The following is a 26,872-nucleotide window of genomic DNA, read 5'->3' as shown; positions in this document are numbered from 1 at the left end:
CTGCACCCTGACTTCCCCTTCCACCAGGGCCACCTGGCATCACCCTTCATGCTATCTCAGAAGTTACCCTGAGGGATAGCAGAGGAGACAGTCTTAGGAAGCACACAGATTTCCACGTCAAGAGTAAATCGTTACTCTAACCTTCATGTCAGTAATGTCAGCACATGGTGGTTAGCTGCCCTGGCCAGAGCCCAGATATATTCAGTCTACTGTTTTATATCTGTGTAATTTAAACATGTCACCCAAGCTTATAGTGCCTCAGTTTCCTCAGTAGTAAAATGGGACGATAGTAGTATTTTACTCATAGAGTTGATGTAATAATTAATTGCTATTTTCATTATTCCCATAGTAAAAATCTGTGTGTGTGTGTGTGTGTGTGTGTGTGTGTGTGTGTGTGTTCATTCTAGCTAGGCAATGTACTTAGGAACCAGTCTTCCAGTGTGTGTGTGTGTGTGTGTGTGTGTGTGTGTTTTCTAGCTATACAATGTACTTAGGAACCAGCCTTCCAATAGTTTTGTAGATTTCATTTCCTAGACTTCAGTCCTCGTTGGGCAGTGAATGCATTACCACCTCAGGTGACGGAGTAAACAGGGAGAGGGAGAAGTCAGGCATCATCTCCAGGGAGCACCGTCTCCTTATCGGGTTGCCTTTCTCTTCCGCGGGCCCTCCCGTTGCTCAGGCTGACTCATTCTCTCACAGGGCCCTCTGTGGGAGATTACATAAGAAGTGGTGCATGTTAGCATTGCTCGTTTTTCATATGCTTATGTGTAATGAAAACAAAAGCCCAAAGGTTGTTTTCTCTTCAAAGTAGAACATTAACCTTCAAGATGTTTATAATGGTTTTCTCAGTTTCAGCTTTTTCCTGTAGCCAAATGCAGGCTCAGCCTCCCAGCAGCTCTCCCCACAGGCAAGTCCATTTGTGACCCTCTAAGAAGGAGCAATGCTCGGTCTAACAATATGAATACAACAAAATATTGTGGAGATGCTTTTAAGAAAAGCTGTTATTGCCACATTTTTGGCATGATGCCATCTCAATGCATAGAAAACACAATGTGATATATTTAAAAAATCCAGTCTCCTTATAACTTTTTAGAAGCCTCTCTATTGCATTAGTAAGAAACACCTTAATTTAAAGACAGTCATTAGAGCTTTCTGCCATTGAAAAAGTATTATATAATACTTTAAGTTGTAAGGATGAAAGAAGCAATTTATTAAATGGCTTTTCAGGACCTTTGAATTTTTCTTCTCCCCAAAACTGTGAGATACAGTTTATCAGGCACTATTCTCCAGAGGCTTCGCTCAGCGCGGGCGTGTGCGGTGCAAAGCACCCGTTCTGAGCTCTCGTGCGGGGCTGTGGGCACAGCAGTGCACTTGTGGGGCTGATGAGACCAGCAGTTGAAATAGTGTGCATTCTCTTCCAGTCCTGGCAGCTGCCGTGTTTGCCTTCCGAGCAGTCAACCTGATGGAGGTGACATCACTGGCTGCAGCTGAAGTAAGGATAAGTTTCACTCCGAAGGGATGGAAATAGCTCCTGAGGGCCTGCCAGCCTCGGGCACTCGAGTCTCAGATGCCTGAGACACACTTTACTCACAGCCTAAGTTTTGAACGTGGGTAAAACCTGTAAGTTCTGAGCTAAGTAGTATTGGGTATTCAAAGTTCTTTAATGACTTGAAAATAATCTTGTGAGAGAGTTCATAAACAAGATTATTGTAGAAAGCCATTCTAATTATTATGGGGAAACAATATGCCTAGTAATTTTAATAGAAACTATTGGGTCTTATGATGCATTTTCTTACTAGTGTTTGCATCCATGTGTTAAGCTCATAAAACAAAGAAAAACTAGCTGAGAGGGTTAAAGGGCATGTGTTTGGACCAGTGGTCGGCAGACTCGTTAGTCAACAGAGCCAAATGTCAACAGTACAATGGTTGAAATTTCTTTTGAGAGCCAAAACCCGACTTCTGCACATGCGCCACGAAGTTTCAATAGCACTGTATGTGCACGCCCGCATGTGGTATTTTGTGGAAGAGCCGCACTCAAGGTGTCAAAGAGCCGCATGTGGCTTGCGAGCTGCGGTTTGCCGACCACTGGTTTGTATGCTATACTAATGATAAATGGGCTTTCTTGGTTGTTTCTAATTGTGAGTTAATTACTTAAAGCTGGTTTCTTTTCAGTAGTATACCTGACACATGGTTAAATTAAACAGTGGCTTACCATATTACTCTATTTGTTATCTCTCATAGAATCATACATTTTATCCTTAAAATAGCCACCTACATTCTTTTTTAAAGGGAAGAGGATGTTTATGCGTCTTGCAACTGAATAAACATTAGTCCCATCTCAAAATGTCTTCCTGAAGTCAGTTCCTCCTTATACTGCTACCTCAGAATGAGGATTCCTAATGTACGTTTATTTATAGAAGCAAGTTGAAATGTTAGACCTCTTATAAACTCATGCTACCTTGTATATTTGAAGAAGGCTCAAGGCTAAAGTCCACGCTAGCATTTTGCACATGCTCTGACATTAAGATACACAGAGAAGAAAAGGACCGTTGTAGCTTTATTGCAGAGGTTAGGACACGTCTGAAGAATTTAGAGGGTGCGTCGATGCCAGCATCACATTTTTGCCCCTTATTTCACAGGCTTCCCTTTGCTGATGAGAATACTGACATTAATAATTCTTTTTTTGTTTGTTTGTTTCAGGCAGTTCTCGCTGACCTTTCTACTCTAAAAGTTATGCCTCTTCTTCAGATTTTTTTGTTTGCTACTGTCACCTGATCTTCTTCAAGGTCACTGACAACACAGAGTTTTTCATTAGAAGCTAATCATGAACTGTGCAAACTGCATAAAACCAAAATCCACTTCGTATATAAGCCAATAAAGATCATGTTCCCTCCTCAGTTAAACCTAAGTCACTTTTTGCTTTTTGAAAAAATAACTCGGCACACCAAATATTGCACTGCATGCTGCTGATTTTCAAGAGAGAAGCAATAGACTGAACTTCTGGCGACTTGAGCGTACTATAGATTCAATCCTGACCTGTAAAAAGCATGCGACAACATATGCAATAAGAACTAAAGATGCTGTAATAAACTGGAAGAGGTAATGCAGCCTCTGGGACAATTCTCTTATGTCAATTTGTAAATTTATCTCTAGATAATGTATTGTTTTATCTTATAAATTGCTCTTCACTCAGAATCAGGGGTGGGGTAGGATGTGGGAAGAAGACTTGAAAAAGATAACACCCTTAAGTAGAAATTCAAATGTGCTTTGGTGTTTTTAACAAGGTTTCTTTCCCCAGAGATTTTTCTAGATCTCTCTCCACTTTATTTCTCACTTAATGTTTGTACTAGGGGAGGTCAAATACAATTGTGTCCACCTGCCAGTATTGTATTCTTTATTTCCTGGGGTAGGGGAGAAAGTCAAAATTATGGCATTATTTGTTCAAACTTCTCACCCTTTCATCCTGCGATTAGAAGATGACACTGCTGAGGCCTGTTGCCAGATTCTTTTACTTTGGAGGACACCTAAGGATTCAAGGAAGGGAACGAAATATCAAAACCACGTTTGCTTTTCTGACGGTTTGTTTAATGAGGTTTACTGCTAGGGCAGAGCAGTTTCGAGACCAGCAATAGGTACTGGACAATCCCTCCAGAATTGACATCATGCAAGGCTCAATCTCATACTGGTCTTTATTATAAGTGAAGGGTCTTATCGTATATTACTTTCTAAAGGCCTACCATTTCTGTAATTTGGAATGATAGTATGAAAAAAAAGAAGTCCAAACACCATTCTTTTGATTTTAGTCTCAAATTCAAGATGCTGATCAATTTAACGAAAGTCTCTAAATCATAGAGTGGAACCTTGTTTCTCGGACTTCTCCCATCTCCAACCATTTGCCTCTCAACCCAGCTCCCCTTTTATGCTGATACTGTATGGCCAGTCACACATCTCCCAGGTGACAAGCAAAAGAGAATAGAATGCATGAATAAGTCAGTTTACCACTGTTAAAATCTCAGGATGTTGTGCTGTGAATTTTTTTTTTTTTGCTTTTGTTGTTGCTTATAATTATTGTTAAATTTCAGTTTTTACTATATATTTCCTTTCCTTTTTGTTAAATTTTCATTTATACTTCATGTCTTTTTTTGTTTTTAAAATGCTTATTTATAGAATAAACAGTATCACAGACATGTACTGTATATAAGAAAGGTTAAAACGGAATCATTTGGGGGTCTGGAATGGATTAATTCAATTTACATGATTTCTAATGGGGAAAAAATGATTCAGTTTTCAGACAACCTTCCAGAATGAATGAAGTTCGAGAAACAAGGTTTCACTGTATATCAGTATTCTTACTGAATGCCTAGAATTGTATTGTTTTATCCAAATGTATTCATGAATCATATATATATATATATATATATATATATATATAAAGAAATACATGAGTCTTAGCATAACACTGTAAGTGTAGAGGAGTTTGGTATAGCTAGATATTTGAAAACATTATGTGCTTTTATTCATCAGGTACTTATTGACTTACTAAGGATTAATTTATTCAGCGATTGATTCCTAACTCACCCATTGTTGTTGTTTTTGCAGGTGATGCAGTTAGGTCATATGCTTTGCCATTCTGTGTGTGCAGATGCACACTCACACAGAGGATAATTATGTGCACACCTCTGACTTGTCTCCCTCCTTCTCTCTCTGAGAAAATGAGAAATAACATGTAAGGAAGAGAGAGAATTTTAAACGACTATGGTCAAATTTATACAGAGGTTCCATCGTTGGCCTCTTTCTTTATGAGAGTATTCATAAGCCTTTGTAAAAGCAGCGGTCTCGTGGTCTAGTAGAAAAACACTAGGGTGGCTAGCTTTGTTTCTTCCTATGAGTCCCTTGATAATTTACTCTCTTATCTGCAATTAGGGCCAGGCAGGGAGGACAGGCGGCAGGAAATGATTGCCTTTGCTCTGTGTACCTTCCAGGATTAAGTCAGAGCAAATGAGAAAATACATTTGAAAGGGACTTTTTAAACTGCAAAGCACCAAGCCAATATAAAATGTTGGTAATTAATTTTAACGATGGCATTTTGAGGTCAAGTGGTGGAAGCTAGCATGTGAAGACTGTCCATCCTCATTAGCATCTGTATGGTTTTATTTGATTATGTGAGATGGTGTCTATAAAAAAAAAAGAACATATCAGGGCATAGTAAGGTGCTTGCATTTGGAACAGGTGACTCCAGCCAGTCCTGGAGGCCGCAGGCGTTCTGCTGCTGCCGCAAACCCCTCAGCCCTGCGCTGCTCTCGGATGCGTCTTAGAATACTGCATTCAGGGCAGTCTGCTGCTTTGCCCACTCCATCTCTAACTGCTCCTCCTCCACTACCTCTGTTGGCTTCCTTCCTTCTGCATTCTCCTCACTGACTCCTGCCATCCTCGAACACCTCCTCACATCTGCTCTGCCGGTGCTCACAAGGATCTGAGGGACCAGGGATGCTTATGTAATCATTCTACCTACGGCATTGCACTGATGGTGAAATAGACTCAGAGACTAAGCTATATTTGGCTCTTCTGGATTTCAGTTCACCCACTAATGAAATATGTGTGACCTTTTAGAAGAGCTTATTGAACAGTCTTCTGGATCAGAACATTTGGTAATGCAGCATGCTGGCTAATTGAAATTTCCAGCTTATCTTAGCTGCACGGCACCCCCTTCCACTCAGCAAGTACTCTTTCTATTTCATAGAACAGAGGCCATTAGCCTTGAACTCCCTCGCAGCCCTCCACTTCACAACTTAGCTTTAGACCCTTTAAACTTATCTCCTTCCTTCTTATCTCAGGAAATGTCTACTCTAGTCCCACAGCTCTCTACTAGTCTATACAGATTCAACGGGCCACTTACATGCTTAAGTTAAATGGTGCCCCACTGCTTAACAGATAAAGTCCAGGCTCTGTAGCAAAGTAGGGAAATTCTCTGCAGCTCGGTCTATCCGTTGCTCTGCTCCCACACTGCTCCACGATCCTGCACTTCAGCCTCACAGATTACACGCTGATCCTCACCAGCCAAACCCATCCACTTTGTCTATCAGGAACTCCCTTTATCAAGGCCCCACTCAAACGTCTTTATTGTGATAACATCCAGAGCTGTCAATTAGAATTAATTAGGCCCTTCTCTTTGTTCTCATAAAACTATTCATCCACTCACCTGGTGCTTGGAATATTGAGTGATGGCTTTTTGTATACATGTTCTGATTCTCACATCACTTTATTCTCAAGTCAGTTTCCATGGACTAGCTCTAGTATGGAATATGAAAGAAGAGAATTGTCCTTATGCGTTCGTATCTCAGGACCTGTTCTAAAAATTGTAAGGATCTTTTTCTTACAACATCATTTCTCCTCTATTTTTTATTTGGTAATTACCCCCGTGAACTTCAGATGAGGCTAACTCCTACCCCCAGAACCTCTGGGTCCTCACCAAGCCAGCCACCATATGCTAACCTTCTAGCCACAGGGATTGCTTCAGGATCAATGCAAAATCTAAGACCAGTGAGGACTGATGAAACTTGATTACGGGGCTTTGGTTTAATCGTTCAGGGAAGCTGGATATAGGGTCTGGATGGGATGCAGCCTAGGAATGTGAAGGGTGAAAAGCTGTTCTGTTGACCTGTTGATGTCCAGGTCGCACTCCACCAGTCTACCCCTGAACTGTTTCATCACCGGAGCCAAAAGATTCTCTTTGCAACAGAGAGGACCCTAACTGAAGTACAGTTATTTGACTATTTAGGCGATCCATTGTATCATGATGAGAATCATTATTTGGTGGGACTCCTGTCTATATATTTTAAGCAAGAGGAATTTTTTTAAACTTTTTAAATCAAGACCCACCCTGACCTTATAAGCATGAATTCTATGTTCCAGACCTACTAAGCTACCTGAAGTACCTTGAACACATAGTATGTCTCTCTGCGTTGGCCCTGTGCCCATACAGCACCTTGTGCTTGGAACATCTTCTCTTTCCTCTTAATGTAACTCTTACTGGTACCTCAAAACCCAACTCAGGTGTTGCATCATCAGGGAAGACGGCTTCTCTTATGAATTACCCTCTTACCCTAACTATACATAGTTGTACCATAATCTTATACTATGTGATTGTCTTTCTCTTCTCCTGGACTGTGACTCCTTAAGGCAAAATGGTTTCTTTCTCAACTGTATCTGTCTAGAGCCTGGTGTAGTGCTTACCCCATGGTGGGCTTTAATGTTTTTTGAATAAATGGATGAAATCATCTAATAGTGTAATCCACTCATTTTCTGATGAGGAAATTTGCTCAGTTCTTAATAACAACTTTCTTGTCCAAAGTCACACAACTGTTTTACCAACAAAGATTTGTGGAGTTGTCTGGGAAGGCCCAAAAGGGAAAAATATTTTGAGTGAAAAAACAAACCTGGAAATGCTGAAGCTCACTCAATATTGCTCATTTATATCAACTTCACTAAGGTATAGTCTGCGTAGAATAAAATGTGTGCATGTTAAGCATACAGTTCTCTAAGGTTTGACAAATGTATATAACCACACCACCACTATCACAGTAAGGCACAGGACTTTCATCACCTAAATCAGTTCCCGTTATCCCCTTCCCATTCAGTCCCCCATAGACACATTGACTCCAGACAACCACTGATATGCTTCTGTCCCTAAAGATTAGATTGGTCTTTTATAAATGTTCATGTAAATGGAATCATATATACTAGTATCTATATTTTTTCTTTTGTTCTTGGCTTCCTTTACTTAGCATAATGTTTCGAGATTCATCAATGTTGTTGTGTAATTAGTAGTCCATTTCTTTTTATCACTGAGTAATATTTCATTAAATGATTATTTCACAATTGGTTTATATGTTATTATTAATAGACATCCATGTTGTTCTCATGCTTCAGTGTATTATGGATACAGCTACTATCAACATTTGTTCACAAGCCTTCATGTGGACATATATTTTCATTTATTTGGGGTAAATACCTAGGAGTGAATTTGTTGGGTCATATGTCGCCCCAAACTCATTCTGAAGTAGTTCTGCCATTTCACATCCCCACTAGCGGTATAAAAGAGCGCTGATTGCTCCAAATCCTCACCAACTCTCACTGTTATCATGTTAGCCATTCCAATAGGTGATTTTAATTTGCATTTTCTTAATTATTAATGATGTTGGGCATCTTTTCATAATTATTTTTCACTTACAATTATTCTTTTGTAAAGTGCTCAAATCTTTTGCCCAATTCTTTATTCTGGGTACACTTCCAGATTGTAAATTTTTCTCCCAGCCTATAGGCTAGTCTCTTCATTTTCTTAACTATATTTAAAGGGCAAGCATTTTCATTTTGTTGAGTTCAGTTTATCCCTTTTTTTTTTTTAATGATTCACATTGTATATCATATCTCAAATCTGCATAACTCACAGATTTTTTTTCCTGTTTTCTCCTAGAAACTTTATCATTTAGCTCTTACTTTTAGGCCTCTAATCCTTTCATTTTTTAGTTAATTTTTGTGTATGATATAAGTTAAAGGTTGAGGATCCTGTTTTTGCATATAGATATATGATTATTCTGACATCATTTGCTGGGGGGGGGAAAGCACACCCTGTCTTTTCCTTTTTATAATAGCACCTCTATGAAATCAATTCATCATATTTGTGGGCTTATTTCTTGACTCTCTATTCTGTTTCATGGTTATATGTCTATCCTGGTTCCAGTACCGCACTGTCTTGATTTTTATAGCTTTAGAATAAATCTGGAAATCAAGTAATTTTCTTTACCTATGTCAAAAGTATTGTGACTATTTTAAGTTCTTTGCATTTCTAAATAACTTTTGCAATTAGATTTTCCATTTGTACTAAAAAAAAAAAAAAGCTGCTGTGATTCTTATTGAGATAGTGTTGAATCTAAAGATAAGTTTGGGGACAATTGATACCTTAACAATATTGAGTTTTCCAATACATGAATATGGTATCTCACTCCATTTCTTTAGGTCTTTTTAAATTTCACTCAGCAATATTTTATAGTTCTCCATGTATAGGTCTTGCACATATTTTGTTAAAATTATTCCTAATTGTTTACATATTTATGTTATAAATGATATTTTTAATTTCATTTTTTATGGTTTGTTAATATGTAGAAAATACAATTGGTTTTTTTATATTGATCTTGTATCCTGAGACCTTGTTAAACTTTTTTGAAGCTTCCCTAGGATTTTCTACATATATAATGTTAACTACAAATAAAGACAATTTTACTTTTTTTTTTCCAAATCTATATGCCTTTTATTTTTTCCTCTTTATTCACTGACTAGAACCTGCAATGGAATATACAGAAGTGTTTCAGTTAACCTAATTTTCCATTAAATATACTTATTTTTTAATAAGTGCAACAAATATTTTAAAAATTAGCAATTTAATAATTTGGCCAATTTAGTGATAAAACAATGGGAGGGAAGGAGGCAGGCAGATGCAGAATGAGGTGCAGAGAGATACCAATACACAAGATAAATTATCTAATTTTTGTGTTGCTGATTATCCAAAGGGCTTCTTCAAATTTTTTTTTAACTTAACCATTTGGCTTCAAGTACTGTCAGTGCCTTTATAATGTAAATTAGGTAATTGTTTATGTATTACTTCTCTGCTCTTAAGACTTTTTTTAGATGTGTGGTATACATGCATATTCAACCAACATCAAATGCTTTCTTTGAACAAGGTAGTGTGCTGGAAATTCATAGTTTTTATATATATTTGTGTGTTTGCTTTTTCAATTACAAATGTGGTAAGAGACAGCACTTTTTATGGAAATAAATACTAACACCTCTTTTCTTTTTTTAAGTAATGCCAACGTAGGTCCAATGGTAAGAAAAAGAATGGTCCCCCACTGATGTTCATGCCCCAGTCCCTGAATCCTAAGGATATATTAACCTCCTCTCAGATACATTGGGTTTAGCATATCAACTGTAACATAGGACAGTAAGTTCGCATTGTTTCAGTTCTCTTACCTGTAAAATAGGTGCTTCTCTCCTGTGGTTTTATAATGATTACATAAAATAACATCTATAAAAGTTCTTTGAAAACTACTTTCTATTGCTTTGATGCTGATAGGAAAATGACCCCCGGAAGTTTAAGGGAGAAAGAGAGATTATTGGGGGAAATGTACCACCAAGTCCTACTGTTTCCTCCCATGTAGAGAGAGGGAGGTCACTGATGAGGTTGGGATCGGTGCGGGCATGTAACGCCAACCCCTTTCTCTCATCTTTCTCTTGGGATCCAGCAGCTCACTGCAAACAGGGTTTGTACTGCTCTAAGCCATGAGCTTTAGAAAGTCTGGACCCCATGGGATGGGAGGGAACAGGGCTGACGAGGTGTCTGAGACTTGATTTTGAAAAGCCCATGTTTGAGTCATATTCCCTACCCGTAAGAAAGATGACATCACCTGCTTCCATCTGCCTAGATTTTCATTTTTCGACTCACAACTCAGGCAGGAAGGAAGGTGCTGTTTATTAGACCTCTGAAGCTCATTCAGTGGCAAAGATGTTAGGGTTATAAGGAACAGACTATCACGATGAGTCATAGAATATAAGATAGAAATAAGAGAAATGAAGGGTAATGAGGGGTCGTGATGGATTTGAGTAAAGAAGAATGGATGGATTGAAGGTCACAATACAAAGGTCAAAGCACTTTGGAAGGAAGGATACTCCTGCAAGTAACGTGGAAGGGTACTATTTGCAGTCAGAATGAGAAATTAGCATTTGAAAATGTGGTGCCATGTTTGTTGATGCCACGATCTAAGACCTGGTGGATAACTGAGGTAAAAGAGAAGACAACATCACTGAAAATACGAGGAAGTCAAGACATCCGGAGTCCATGGGGGTGGGTGAACCGCCAGCGTGCACGCTGAAGCCACCAAGAAGGATGGCAGATAGACTACAGGAGGAGGGATGCAGAAGAAAACTGAGTTGCTTGTAAAAGTTCGTTTCACTGAGAATGAATGAAGAGGAAAGGAAAATAATGGTCCCCCACTGATGTTCATGTCCCAGTCCCTGAGTCCAGGAGGGGGCTGTACCTTGGAGGAGGAAGAGTGGTATGACCAGATGGGGTGGGCCTTAAAGGAGCAGAGCTTTCGCAAGAGAGAAGGGGGAGTAACACTCCAAAGTTGGCCCAAGGGGTAGAGTAAGGCTGCAGAAGCACCCCGGGCACAGGAGAAAGGAAGTTGTCCACTGGAGGGCCAGTCCCCTGAGCACAACCAGCTTTTAGGTAAGTGAGGAGGTGACTAGAACCTTCAGAGAAGAAGGGGAAATACAGGCATTTATTGACCTCACACAGGGATTGGGAATGCCAGCAGCAGAAGGGAGTGGTTTTCTAGGGAGGGGGCGGAGGAGGATGGGTGGGAATTAGGTCAGATTAAGAGAAGCAAGTTTAGGGAATTGATTACTGGAAGCAGAGAATTCTGAGGAGTGTGGGACAGACAGGGATGGATTTGCTGAGCCTCTCAGAGGTGACTGAGCAGTTAGTCCTGCTGCGGGGGTGGTCCACGCCACTTCTCTCTCGGGTGGGGCAGCTGCTCCCTCGGGCAGCCTGAGGATGGTCTGATCTAATAGGTCAGCTGCTGCTCAGACACCCAGATCTGTGGCTGTCTCTGCTCTAGCACAGCACTCACTTGATGACTTAGCTTTTCTTTCTTTCACAATAATTTGGTTCTTCTCTCTCTCTCTCTCTCTCTTCTCTCTCTCTCTCTCTCTCTCTCTCTCTCTCTCTCTCTCTCTCTCTCTCTCTCTCTCTCTCTCTCTCTCTCTCTTGGCTTCTGCCTATTCATTGGTTCATTGTTTCAATATACTCAGGATTTAGATAGAGAGTATTTTAATTACAGACCCACCCCCACCCCACCCCCCCAAAAAAAGGAGGGGAGGGAGGAATCCCTCATAAATGGAATCATTGCAAAATTTTCATGAAACAGAGAACAAAATGTTATCTCCAGTATATAATTTAGCTTGTGCCCATGGCAGGCCCAGTGATGGGCTGACTCCTGATGGGGCAGTGGGGGGAGAATGTGAGGGTCAGAATGTCAGTGCTAAGATTCCACAGGCAGAAATAGGCAGGTATTCCTCTTCCTCTGACACCTTTCGTCAGGACTGTGTCTTCCTTACCCTCAATGAAGGCCTTCCTCACCTCGTGTAGGAGAAATGGGGCTGAGTGATTAGGTATTTCATGTGTGAGAGCCTCAAGAAAATGGAAAGAGCCTGGCTGGTGTGGCTCAGTGGTTGAGCATCGACCTATGAACCAGGAAGTCCCAGTTCGATTCCTGGTCAGGGCACATGCTGGGGTTGTGGGTTCAATCCCGAGGGTGGGTGTGCAGGAGGCAGCCGATCAATGACTCTCTCCCATCATTGATGTTTCTACCTTTTCCTTTCCCTTTCTGAAACCAACAAAAACATATTAAAAAATAAAACAGAACGACCTGAATACATGTATGGAAAGAAAGAAAGATTTATGTTTCTGGGCAGACTGATAGGATACCATCTTGAGAGAGGTCTCTAACTCTGTCAATTGTTAGGCTGGTGGCTAAGTACCGAAGTGTTGTCAGGGGCACTCTATGAGGTACGTGACTCCCTGATAAAGAAGTCCAACCCAGGACTGCAGCCCTCGGACAAGGTCAGTGCCATGATCCAGAGGGCAGGAACAACATCCCCCCTAACTTTCCAGATTTCTATTACCAATATATCGTAAACCCTCAGCTGCTGGGAAAGGACACCGCGCACATTACCCTCCTGACTCTATTCCTAATGATCCACCTGACACCTAAACGTTTATACTAATAACAGTTTCTAAATATAGAAAACAAAACTGAAAGAAGTGCAAGGAAAAACAAATATAAAATCATAGTAATTTCAACATCCCTCTACCATTATTTATAGAAAAGGTAGGCAGAAATATCAGTAAGCATATAAGACAACATTATTGACCAAATTTTATTACATTTATATAGTACTCCAACAACAGCAAAATTTACATTCATAAGTGCACACAGAACTTTTATAAATATAGAACATATTTTGGGCCATAAAGCAAGTCTCAATAGATTTAAAAAGATTCAAGTCATATAAAGTATGTTCTCTGACTACAGTGGAATTATATTAGAAATCAATAACAAAGCTACCTGGGAAAACCTTGAACTATTTGGAAACTAACAGACTGCTAAATAAGCCATTGTTCAAAAAATAAATGAAAAGGAAAATTGGAAAGTATTTGAGCTGAATGAAAACATAACATATTGAAATTTTTGGAATGTAGCAGAAGTAGTTAGTGTTAAATTTATACTATAAATGCTTAGATTAGCAAAGGAGAAAGGTCTCAAATCAATGATTTTAGTTTTTTTTTTTTTTTTAAATATATTTTATTGAGTTTTTACAGAGAGGAAGAGAGAGGGATAGAGAGTTAGAAACATTGATCAGCTGCCTCTTGCACACCCCCCACCAGGGATGTGCCCGCAGCCAAGGTACATGCCCTTGACCGGAATCGAACCCTGACCTTTCAGTCTGCAGGCCGATGCTCTATCCACTAAGCCAAACCAGTTTCGGCTGATTTTAGTTTTTATTAAAAACTAGAAAAAAAATGAGAAAATTCAACCAAAAGTAAGCGGAAGAAGAGAAATAATAAAGATTGGAGCAGAAACCAAGATAATAGAAAGCAAAAGCAATAGAGAAAAATCAATAAAACAAAAAGCTTGCTCTTTGACAATATTAATCCACATTAAAAAAAGGAGAAAGATGCAAACTGACCATACCTTTGCAGCAACCACCAGCCAATCAGGAGTGAGTATGCAAATTAACCCAACAAAGCAGGCAGGTTAATTTACATACACAGGCGCCCAGCGGGCGGGGGGGGGGGGGCGGGCAGGGCACTTGCATCATCACCATGGTGAGGATGCAGGTGTTCCACACCGCCCCAGCCACTCCGGGCCTCTGGGCAGCGTGAGAAGGCGGAAAGGTGGCTCCGCACAGAACAAAGGCAGTGCCAGCAGCCAGGGGAAGGAAGGCCCATTTTTGCATGAATCTTTGTGCATCGGACCTCTAGTAAAATCAATAAACCTCTATCTGGACTGATGAGGGGGAAAAATAAAAAAATACAAAAATTATCAACATCAGAAATGAGAGAGCTGCTGTAACTAATTACAGGAAATGTTATGAACATTTTCATGTCTATAAATTTGATGTCAGGTGGTGCTAGCCTTCCAACTTGGTTCTTTTTCAAAGTTGTTTTACATATTCTGGTATCTCTGTATCTTTTCCTTGTGGAGTCTGGCTCCTGGCTGAACACCTACATGTAACTTTTATTTGTAGGCCTGACCATCTGCAATTGCAAAGGCTTAACCTGACAGGACTCATGGGGAAAAGCTGCCCTCTCCACACCCGATTAGTGCATAGCCAGTGCATTGCAGCCTTAAAGGAGTGGCAGTCCCGGATGGGCTGGCTGTGCTGTCACATCTCTGCATTCCTATCCCAGGCCCCTCCATTGAGAGGGTTTCTATCAGGGCCTTCCACAGAGGTCTTTCTCAGGGTGGCAGTGGTGCAGGGGCCCTGAAGACACTTTCTTCACTCTGACATAGCACTCAGTACTCTCCCAACTCCCATCTCTCCCTCCTCTCTCTCTTCCTGGCCCATAGTACTGGTGAGCCTTTTGTCTGGGTTCCTGGAGCATTTAGACAATTCCCCACATCTGTGCTGATCCACCTGCCCTTCAACCGGAGCTATTTCATGGGGAAAACAGAAGAGGAGGGTAGCACTTTTCCAGTTTAGCTGCTTGAATACTGCTTGGCAGTAAGTGATGTGACTTTGTTTTTGGCTTGTTGCCTTAATCCACTACTCGACACCTGGCAGCTATGTACTCTCAGCTCAGCTCAGCTCTTCACACATACGAATTATAGAATCAGTTTGTCAGATTCTACAAAAGAGACTAAAGGGATTTTGATCAAGATGTCACTGAATCTATAGATCAATCTGGTAGAGTTGACATCTTATCAATATTTAATCTTCCAATCCATGAACATGGTATATGTCTCCATTTATTTAGTGTGGTGTTGTTTTTCTTTGATTTCACTCAGTAACGCTGCCACCGTATAGCTCTGCATTTGTTGTCAGTATACAGATCGCCCACATCCCTTGTCAGAGTTTTTTCTAAGTCTCATATTTTTTATTGCTATTGTAAATGCTATTGTTTCATTTCAATTACTGATTACAGTAAGTTTACAGAAATACAATTGATTTTTATATAGTGATCTTGCTAATCTCACTGATTAGTTTTCATAGCTTTTTTGTGGATTCCCTATGATTTTGCATGTAAATGATGATGTCTGTGAAAGAAAACAGTTTTACTTCTTCCTTTCCAATATGGATGTCTTTGTTTCTTTTGCTGGCCTTTTTGCATTGGTTAAAACTTCCAATAAAATATTGAGTATAAGTTGTAAGAGGGGATATCCCCCTTGTTCCTAATTTTAGGAAGAAAACATTCACTATTTCTCCATACAGTAGGATTTTTTTATGGATGCCTTTTATCTAGCTAAGGAAGTTATCATCTATTTCAAGTTTGCTGATAATTTTTATTAGGAATTGATGTTGAGTTTTATAAAATGCCTTTTGTGCATCTATTGAAATAATCATATGGTTTTGTCTTTCTAGTGAGTTAATATGGCAAATAGTATTTGAATCATTTTGGACAGTGTGTATAGAAAAGCCAGAGTAATATGTGAGTTTTAACCTATATCAGTTGTCAAGACAATGGGTTTGTCCCTTATCATTCTTCAAAGATGGTCAGTTGTTTTTTACATACCATTATGAACATCATGGGTTTAAATATGGTATTTTATGGATCTCAATCCATTGACATTTTTATACTTATTGAAGCTCAGGTTACCTATCTTTGTGATAAACCCTACAAGGAAGCTGCTATGTACTTTTGACATGATTCTAGTCATCATTGGAAGCTTGTTTGCTATTAGGTATGTTCCAGGATCACTGTGTATATTTCCCACACCAAATCCAAAAATCAGCCAATTCTCCAAAACGTTCTGGCATCCTTTAGTAGAAAACAATATTTCAAAGTCACCATCTGGCTCTTAGGGCTATTCATTGCTACTAGCTTTGTCATTGTTACTTGGCCTTTCAAGTATTCAGAGGTGATTTCCAATTCAAATAGAGACTACAGTATTTTTACTTTAGCTCTTTTATATTATATTATGGTGCAGGAAATTTGTGCATGGGAATGGAGGGGGGGTGTGTTCCTCAGCCCAGCCTGCACCTTCTCCAATCTGGGACCCCTTGAGGGATGTCTGACTTCCCTTTTAGGCCCAATCCAACTGCTCGCCTGCCTGCCTTCCTGATTGCCCCTAACCACTTCTGCCTGCCAGCTTGATCACCCCCTAACAATTCTCCTGCCAGCCTGATAGGTGCCTAACTGCTCCCCTGCCAACTTGATTGTCCCTAACTGCCCTTCCCTGCAGGCCTCGTACCCCCAACTGCTCTACCCTAAAGGCCTGCCGCCCCCCCCCCCCCAATAGCTCCCAACTTCCCTCCTCTGCCGGCCTGGTCACCCCTATCTGCCCTCTCCTGCAGACTTGATTGCCCCCAACTGCCCTCCCTTACATGCCTGGTCCCTCTCAACTGCCTTCCCCTGCTGGCCATCTTGCAGTGACCATCTTGTGTCCACATGGGGGCAGCCATCTTTGATCAGATAGAGGCAGCCATCTTGTGTGTTGGAGTGATGGTCAATTTCCATATTACTCTTTTATTAGATAAGTTAGAGGCTTGGTGCATGGGTGGGAGCCAGCTGGTTTTCCCTGAAATGTGTCCCAGATCAGGGTGGGGATTCCCTTGGGGTTTGGGGTGGCCTGAGCGAGGAGCCTGTGGTGGCTTGCAGGTCAGCCATACCCCCCAGCGACCCAAACAGAGGCCCTGGTATCTGGAACTTATTTATCTTCTATAATTGAAGCTTTGTAGCCTTGAGCAGAGCCCTAGGTTGGCCAGGAAGCTTGACTTCCTCCATCACCAGGGAAACTCAAGCCTCCTGCTCACAGCCATTTTTGTTGGGAATTATTTATCTTCTATAATCAAAACTTTGTAGCCTTGAGTGGAACCAAGTCTCCTGCTTGCTCAGTGACCACAGCAATTTTGGGGGGGATTTATTTTTCTTCTATAATTGAAACTTTGTAGCCTTGAGTGGAGGCCTGGGCTGGTCAGGGTATGCAGGAAGCTTGACTTCTTCCATCATCAGGAGAAACCCAAACCTCCTGTTCACTCTGTAACTGCAGCCATCTTGGTTGAGTTAATTTGCATATTTGCTCCTGATTGGCTGGTGGACATAGCTTGTGGTGTAGTAGAGTGATAGTTAATTTGCATATTACTCCTTTATTAGATAGGACTGATGATAGCCATTTGACAGGTTTGAGGCAATACCTCATTATGGTTTGCCTTAGTGACATTAAGCATCTTTTCATTTTGGCCATCTATTTGCCCTCATTGGAGAAGTATCTATTTATGTCCTCTGCCCCTTTTTGAATTGAATTGTTTGTTTTTTTTTTTGGTATTGAGTTCTTCATAAATTTTGGATATTAACCCCTATCAGGTATATCATTGGCGAATATGTTTTCCCACTCAGTAGGTTGTCTTTTTATTTTGTTTGTGGTTTCCTTTGCTATGAAAACCTTTTTAGTTTGATATAGTCCCATTTGTTTATATATTTTTTCTGAATCTGAGTTCTTTCTCCCATACTGCCCTACTGTTTGGGTCCAGGTATTGCACAATTAGATTTTTTTTCCCCCTGTGTTTATTTCACTGTGTTTCTTTCCAAATGGTCACTCTGATATGTCTTAAAACCTTGCTTCTCAAAGTAAGGTCCTTGGGCTAGACTAGCAGCATTTGTGTCCCGTGGGGCTCACAGAACTGCAGAAGCTTCATTCCTTCAGGACAATGCAATGAAAATCTGAATTTTTACAAGATCCCCTGGTCTAGAGAAAGATCTGAAAATACTTTAGTTCTTGGTTCTCAAAATGAACAGCTAGAATCACCTTGGAATCATTTAAAAATCCTGATACCCAGGCCACAGCCCCTATTATGAAGTCAGAATCTCTGGAGACAGAGCCCAGGCATCCGTATATTTTAAACTTCCCCAAAGTACAGCCACGTTGAGAACCAAATGATTGAGGCCCTGGCTCAGCCCTTAATGTGCCCAAGAGTCACCTGGGAGCATCTTCAGTTGCAGACGTTGATTCAGTGCATCTGGGGTGGGGCCTGGCATTCTCTATTCCTGCCAAGTTCCCAGGGACAGACGCTGCTGGACTGGGGCGTTTTTGAAAGTGAAATGAACGACTTGGGATATTTTAATACCAATAAGTACAAAGAGTAGAGAATCAAGGCAAATTTCCCTAAGGCAGGGTGCTGGCCTGTGGGAAGCCAGGCAGCTGCAGGCTCTCCCGGGCCTCCCAGGTCACTTCACACCTGGTGCTGGGCTGCATGGCCCCACTGGCTGAGTGGGCTGGGGATCCTGGGCTGAGGGGCCAGCCGGCTCAACTGCTGTACTGCGGGCCCAGGACAAGAGCTTTCGTAGGTACACTCTTCTCTCTGGATGCCTGTGCCTTCACCGCTGTCAGTCTCCCTTTCTTCCCCTAGTCCAGTGTTCGTCAAACCGTGGCTTGTGAGACACATGCGGCTTTTTGGCCCCTTGAGTGTGGCTCTTCCACAAAAATATCACGGCCTGGGTGAGTCTATGTTGAAGAAGTGGTGTCAGAAGAAATGTAAGTTTAAAAAATTTGGCTCTCAACAGAAATTTCAATCGTTGTACTGTTGATATTTGGCTCTGTTGACTAATGAGTTTGCCGACCACTGGCCTAGTCTGTCCTGCTCTCCCGTGTCCCTGGGGCCCTGAGCCTTGCATCCCTGCAGTTCCTGGAGCGCTGCGCAGGCCCTGACCCTGAGGAGCGAGCGAACACCAGGAGAATGGGGACTGGGATGAGTGCCTAGGAGACATGGCGTGACGGGGCCTGACTTGGCTTTCGCCCTGGCTCCATTGGTGACATGCAAGACTTGGTCTGACAACTGTAGCTCGACAGGACTTAACACGCACTGTTCTCACTCGAGCTTCTAATTTACATAATTTTCTCCTTGGCAAGAGCCAAAGCCACTGTCATCAGCAGGTTGTGTGGACCTTGCTGAATGGGAGGCAGGCTCGTATTGGATGCAGCTGGTGCCCAGAGTTCTGACTCAAAACCCCGGGGCCTGTGGCTGAGTGGGGATGGCTGTGAAGCAAAGGCTGAGTTAGGGCTTCCCTCTGGATGCCTAGAGGCTAAGGAAGCCCCCTCCCCCACAGCCTTACCCTGCCCTGTTTCTGAGCCGGTGAAACACTTACCCAGAAACCCAGTGGGCCGAAAGCTTACCTTTAGAGCAGAGCATACAGACTCACCTTTCTCTAGGTTGGGCAGAAAGGAAAGAAGCGTGCGAAGGGATGGGAAGGGAAGGGTAAAGCGGAGACCTTAGGATAGGGGTGTCGAACTCAATCAGAGAAGGGGCCAAAATCTAAAATCCAGCCTAAATCGCGGGCCGAATGGTTTACTGAACAGTCATAAACTGACAATGTCATAAACTGACAGCGGAGTGCAGTGATGACAGCGTAGTGCGGGCCACATTGCAAGGCCTGGTGGGCTGGATTTGGCCCTCGGGCCTTGTGTTTGACACATGTGCCTTAGGATGTCCCACGCAAAAGCAGCCAGGTAGGGGTTCTTTAAGTCTCAGTATTGCATTGGAATCACTGTGGTTTTTATTCAGGGCTTGTGCGCTGACACTTCCTAAGACTACTCACAAGGCATTTTACCACATGCCACGTAAAACTAGTCATCAGAACTCGGCCTGTTCACCCTATGGAGTAACACCTCTTTTCCCCCCTCTCCCCAATTCTTGAGACTCTTTAATTTCCTGCCAGTTACCAAGGGTTCAGAGAAAGCCACTCTGGGACCTCAAAGGGTTAATGTAGCTCAAAATCTACACAGGCTCTCCTCTCCGCTGGTAGCACAATTAACTCCTTGTTCCCCAGGGGATGTATGGCCACGGGAATGCTTATCTCCTCAGGTGGGTAGCTCAACAAGCTCCCAAGACCCTGTCCCAGGTGATGATTGGGTGAGTTCTCTCAGGATCAGCCTGTCTCCCAGGGAATGGCCACACACATACAGGATGCCAATGTTAATACATTTTTAATTAACATTCTCAGATGATTCTAGGTTAAAGGGGTTTAGTTCAGCCATTCAGTTCTGAGGATAAGGGTTCTTGTTTGTGTGTGTGTGTGTGTGTGTGTGTTAGCAGAAATGTGTTTCATATGCTGATTTTAATCCAAATAGTTTCAGAGATTAATTTCAAACTTTCTTAAAAGCTGAAAGTTAACTTCATGCAATTATGCTTCTTTTTCTTCTTAAGACAGAGAGGAAGAATTGATCATGTGAGGCTTGATTTGATTTTTCTGTGCTTGTTCTTCAGGATTTAGTAAAGCTAACAAAAATAATCAAAATGATCTGAGCATTTTTTTCTTCTTTTCTCTTAAGGCAGAATTTTTAAAAATATCCTCACTGAGGATATATTTTTATTAATTTGAGAGAGAGAACTAGAAAGGTAGGTATGTGCCCTGACCAGGAATCGAACCTGGAACCTTTTGGTGTAGAAGACAACTCTCCAACTAACTGAGCAACCTGGGAAGAGTCAGACAAGATATTCTTGACCATTTATTGCATGCTACTACTTTTTTATTTTATTTTTATTTTATTTTATTTTTACCTTTTTTTATTAAATTATTATCTGTGTACATATTTTAACATCCCCCCCCATACATACCCTCCCTCCCCAGAGTTTTGTGTCCATTGGTTGTACTTATATGCATGTATACGAGTCCTTCAGTTGATCTATCGATATTATCTCCCCCAGATCTCCCTACCCTCCCTGCTGTAATTTGACAGTCTGCTTGTTGCTTTACTGTCTCTATATCTATCTTTTGGTTCATCAGTTTATAATGTTCTTTATCATCCATAAATGAGTGAGGTTTCTCTTTCATTGACTGGCTTATTTCACTCAGCATGATGTTCTCCAATTCCATCTAGGTTGCTGCAAATGATGAGAATTCCTTCTTTTTTATGGCAGCATAGTATTCCATTGTGTAGATGTACCATAGTTTTTTGACCCAATCATCTGCTGACAGGCACCTAGGCTGTTTCCAAATTCTAGCTATTGTAGATTGTTGCATGCTACTACTTTTTTCTTACATGTAAAATAGTACATGTTTATAGCAGGAATTTTAGAAAATACAGAGATATATGAAGAGGGAAAACACTACCCATATCCTCCTACTGCTCAGAGATAATCACTGTCAATGTTTCAGTGTATTTCTGTGTGGTTTTGTTTTCCACTGACAATTATACTCTCTCTATATAAAGAGGTAATATGAAAATTAGGCTGGGACTCCATAAGGGGTCATGACCAGACAGGAGGAGGTTGTGCACAGGTGAGGCCTGGAGCAGAGACAGAGACAGAGGCAGAGGGGCCTGCCTGAGCTGGCACGGTGGCTCGGGCGTCCTGGAGTGGTCACAGGCAGGGCGGGCAGCACTGAGTGCCACTGGGCTCACGGCAGGCATGGGCTCAGGCAGCTGTGAGGCCCAGGGCTGAGAGGCCCAGAGCTCAGGCTTTGCAGCCCCTGCAACTGGCAGTGGCAGCAGCAGCAGCAGCAGCAGCAGCGGGATGATGAGGGCGGCACCTTCCCTGATCATTCCGGTCGCCTCCCACAGAGGGAGTACGGACTGTGGTTTAGGCCCACTCCCCAAGGGAGAGTAGGACATCCCCTGAGGGCTCTAGGACTGTGGGAGGAGCAGGTTGGGCTGAGGGGCCCCCTCCAGTGCATGAATTTTTGTGCACTGGGCCTCTAGTTATTAACATGTGTACATATGTAAAAACTTTTTAATAGGATCATATTGTATTATGATCATGCTCACACACACACACACACACACACACACACACACAATTCAGTTCAGTTGTCAAAACCAATGATGCCACACCTATGCCAAGAGGCTATGAAAAGGTTGATTCCTCACATTCTGAGGCTTTCTGGGGAGTGCAAGGCAGCCTTCCAAGGAGCTCTATAAACATATCGAAAGAGCAGGGAAAGGAGGCTGGCGTGGGGTGTTACTGTGGCTAGCGGTGGGGCTAGATGAGGCCTCCTGCTCACTGACTGGCCCTCACATGGTTTGGATGTCCCACTGGTGCCCAGGAGGAGGCACCTGTGCTTTTCCATCAGCTGGTCCGGATGTGGGGCACACAGGGAAAGCGAAGCGGTGGGCTTGAGCATTGTCCGTAGCCAAACACCAAAACTGGAGTTAGGTTTTTTATGACTTGCACAGTTTCCCATCTTTGTCTTAAATTTTGCATTGCCTGTTCTATGTTTAAGGGTGACCAAAGGCGTTATTATCAAGTTTCTTTTTCATAGGCATCTGGTGGCAGTACTGGCTTTCCCTGTAACATATCACTTATTTGTTTATACTCCAGAAGTCTGTGTTGATGAAAAACAAATTGATATTTCCCCCTTATTAAAAAAAAAAAAAAAAAAAAAAAAAAAAAAAAAAAGGTCATGGAAGAAAAAAACATAGCATATATTCTAAAAGCAATGCATTGATGAGTTTTTCCTGGTAATGAACACAGCTTGCTCAGGGAAGAGAATACAGATTGTTAGTCTTATTTGTGGGAATATTTTCATTTTTTTATGACCACACATGACTCTCGCTCTTCTGCAAAATATGGCTGCAGGACGTGTGAGTCACCAGCTAATCTCCTCTCAAATATTGTCAATAACAGGGTGACTTGAGACTGTAATCCTGCAGGTGGAGACCACACCTTGTGATAACAAAAGACAGCTTGAGTCTCAAGTCAGACTCACACAGAAACATAGCTCACTGCCGGGGTGATGCTTCCATCTGGTATAAGGAACATACTCACATCTTTCATGACCAGAGATGGTCCTCTGTCATCATCCGGGGCACCCACGCTGTAAAAGTATGTCCAGGGCTTTGAAGCAAGGTCCTGGTCCACTGCTGTCAAGTGCGGGTTAGGTCCTGGGAGGCTGGCATTCTGCAATGAGCAATGAAACCTACCTGTGTTCCCTTTTGGTATTTTGGATAAGGGATCTCACTACTCGGTTTCCAACTTGAAGATTTAATTAAGGGCACGAGGAGTGATTGATTCTAGATGCCAAGATGACTTGCCATATGTTAGAGAAACACCTTCTATTGAAATGTGTGAGAGGAGCTGAAACCGGTTTGGCTTAGTGGATAGAGCGTCGGCCTGTGGACTGAAAGGTCTCAGGTTCGATTACGATCAAGGGCATGTATGTTGGTTGCAGGTACATCCCCAGTAGGGGGTGTGCAGGAGGTAGCTGATCAATGTTTCTAACTCTGTCCCTCTCCCTTCCTCTCTGTAAAAAAAAAAAATCAATAAAATATATATATTTTTTAAATGTATGAGGGGAAAGAAAATCTGGTTTCAGAATGAAGGGTTTCTGAAAAACATGTTTTTGTTTTGTTTTGTTTAAGAGGGAGAGGAGAGAGAGACATGGATTGGTTGCCTCCTGCTGGGGATCAAGCCTGCAACCCAGGCATGTGCCCTGAGCAGGAATAGAACCAGGGACCTCTTGGTTCATGAGTCAGTGCTCAACCACCGAGCCACATGGGGCGGGGGGAGGTCTGAAAAACATTTTGAATGGACCAGGAAGATCAGAACAAATGGGAACATCTTATTCTGAGATTTATTTTTTTTTAAAGCACTTTAAGAAAAAAAACCACCCTATTTGGTAGAAACACCAACCAATCCTATTTTTCCCCTTTAATGCAAAAGAGCTTGTCATTCCTGAGAAATTAGGAGGGTATGCTTTTTGAACTGAAGTGTAGATTGGCAATACAATGTCAAAATAATAGCTAGATGGGTGAGAGATAAGATGGGGAGAGGAGGGTGGAGGTGGGGTGACTAAACAGAAGGAACACTCCTCACAGATTTTAATTTAGACACATCGATGCTCCTCAGACCTGTCCTGAGAGGCCTTGCCCAGGCGCCAGGGCAAGCACCTGAGCATGCCCGCTGGGGGCTGCTGTCTCCACGAAGCTCCCCACCGCTGTCCCTGGGAGCCAGGTCAGAGCAGAGCGCACACTCCTGCCCCTGCTGCTAACCTGACTGAGAGGGTTAGCTCTTCAACGGTTTGGGCTTCAAATCGTCTCTCCTGTTTTCTACCCTCAGTAAGAACTCTTTCTTTTTTCTTTTTTTTTTCTTTTTTAAAAAAATATATTTTATTGATTTTCCACAGAGAGGAAGGGAGAGGGATAGAGAGCTAGAAATGTCGATAAGAGAGAAACATCGGCCAGCTGCCTTCTACACACCCACTACCGGAGATGTGCCTGCAACCAAGGTACATGCCCTTGACTGGAATCAAATCTGGGACCCTTCAGTCTGCAGACCGATGCTCTATCCACTGAGCCAAACCGGTTTCCGGCAGTAAGAACTCTTTCATCCCCCTTACCAGGTATAGAAAGCAATCTAAATAAACTTGTTCCCACTGAAACCGGTTTGGCTCAGAGGTAGAGCGTTGGTCTGCGGACTGAAAGGTCCCAGGTTTGATTTCGGCCAGAGGCATGTACATTGGTTGTGGGCACATCCCCAGTAGGGGGTGTGCAAGAGGCAGCTGGTCCATGTTTCTAGCTCTCGATCTCTCTCCTTTCCTCTCTGTAAGAAAACCAATAAAATATATTGAAAAAAACAACTTGTTCCCCCTACACGGGGGGGTAGGGAGGCTAACCTTCTCCCTTCTCCTCTGCCCAGGCCGAGACCAAAGGCATGGTGACTGCCAGCTGAAGAGAAGGCTCTCCAAGAATCTCAGGGGTCCTATAGCCTCCAGTGCTTCCCCAGTAAAGAATCTTGGAGGCTGTGTCTTTGCTAGAAGCTTTCATCTGATACGGGAAAGCCAGGGAGAGGTTAAAGACATTTGTCTAAGCCTCTTATCTCTCAGCCCCCAAGTCATCTTGTGACTGCCCCAGGCGCTTGGCAGGAGCCCAGGAGCCCAGCCAGCCTGGAATCCTAGGCGGGGCCACAGGCAGATGCCTGGGCCCGGGAATGACTAGGCTGACCAGCCAGATGCAACCTGAAACACAGCAGGAGCTGTTGTTCATGAGCATTTCCAAAGTTCACCTTTGGATTTACCCAGGAGACATGACCAAGGGCTCTCTGCCCGCCTCTGCTTTCCTCCACAGGGGCAGTTCCTCAGGCCACCCAGCCGCCTGGACCAGGAGCTCCGGATGGTTGTGGAACTCCCGACCCACAGCAGGAGTTTTCACGGTGACCCTCATCTGAAGCGGGCCCCGTGAATCTTCTGATGATGCAAACAATCTTCACCCTGGACCCCAACATCCTCATCTGCCAAGTTCATGTTCTAACGCTAAGCCATTGCTGAATTTATGAGGGGAGAAGCAGTTCTCTGCCTTGGGGAACATTGGCTAATTATTTGTAGAGAACTGAAAACTGCCTTGACATAAATTCAGGCTCAGCACCAGCTTGGCTTACTCTCTAGTATTAACTGGTGAGTATCGGCCACGAAAATCATGATGATAATCATTGTAATGTCGTAAACATCTACCATGGGTCATGCACCAGGCTAGACACTGAGACTCTGTGCCTACAATCTCCTTAGTTTTCCCAACACCGCAAGGCAGGTTTCATCATCCCCACTTCACGTTTGTTAAAACTGAGGTTCAGCAGAAACCGGTTTGGCTCAGTGGATAGAGCGTCGGCCTGTGGACCGAAGGGTCCCAGGTTCGATTCCGGTCAAAGGCATATACCTTGGCTGAGGGCACATTCCCAGTAGGGGGTGTGCAGGAGGCAGCTGATAGATGATTCTCTCTCATAGATGTTTCTAACTCTCTATCCCTCTCTCTTCCTCTCTGTAAAAAAAAAAAAAAAAAAAAAAATCAATAAAATATATATTTAAAAAACAAACAAACAGCTGAAAGCGGTTTGGCTCAGTGGATAGAGCGTCGGCCTCTGGACTGAAAGGTCCCAGGTTCGATTCAGGTCAAGGGCATGTACCTTGGTTGGGGGAACATCCCCAGTAGGGGGTGTGCAAGAGATAGCTGATCGATGTTTCTCGCTCATCGATGTTTCTAACTCTCTGTCCCTCTCTCTTCCTCTCTGCAAAAAATCAATAAAATATATTTTTTTAAATAAAAAAATAAATAACAAACAAACAAACAAACAAACAAAAAAACACACTGAGGTCCAGAGTGGTGAGGGAACGTGCCCAAGATCATGCAGCCCGTTAGAGGCTGTTTCACATCTAGGTCTGCCTGTCTTTGAGCTCCCCACACTTCCTACCTATTATTTTGACATTGCACTGCAGCTCTTTAAAAATCCCTTTCCAAAAGTTTCTATCTCTGGAAGACAAGGCCCTTGCTAAAGGGAGAAAATAATGCTTCTATGTAGCTTTTTTCAAAGAGCTTTCAGAATAAGAGAGGCCTTGCTGAGCATGCGTGTGGGCCTGTGGAGAATCAAATGGCCCCAGGGAACTCCAAGAGCACCTGCCTCACGGGGTTGTTTGGACTGGATTCCGACAATGCACGTGGAGGCTTAACACAGTGCCCATCACCCGGCTAGTGCTGAAGAATGTGAACTATCACTGCGAGGAGGATGGCCGTGAGGGCATGGTTATCACTCTCCAGGAGTTCGCAGCCTAGTGGACGGAGCATTCAAGTGAGCAGATAGATGGTCGTAGTGTGACAAGGTAAGAATCATGCCC

The 26,872-nt window shown here is 42.6% G+C and overlaps 1 protein-coding gene across 5 annotated transcripts in view; it reads left to right on the top strand.

Annotated features, from left to right (window-relative positions):
* Positions 1–3,120, top strand: part of TBC1D19 (TBC1 domain family member 19) — an 87,044-nt gene extending 83,924 nt beyond the window's left edge. For all 5 annotated transcript variants that reach the window (XM_084890687.1, XM_084890689.1, XM_084890688.1 and 2 more), the window contains 2 exons: positions 1,422–1,492; positions 2,701–3,120. In XM_084890687.1, coding sequence (XP_084746813.1) covers positions 1,422–1,492; positions 2,701–2,775 — 146 coding nt within the window. In that variant the 3' untranslated portion in view covers positions 2,776–3,120. The remainder of the gene's footprint in view (positions 1–1,421; positions 1,493–2,700) is intronic.
* The last annotated feature ends 23,752 nt before the right edge of the window (positions 3,121–26,872 follow it).

The sequence above is a fragment of the Pipistrellus hanaki genome (genome assembly GCF_964339955.1).
Source record: "Pipistrellus hanaki genome assembly, chromosome: 1".
NCBI classification, from domain to species: Eukaryota; Metazoa; Chordata; class Mammalia; order Chiroptera; family Vespertilionidae; genus Pipistrellus; species Pipistrellus hanaki.
This window is presented reverse-complemented; position numbering and strand designations above follow the sequence as displayed.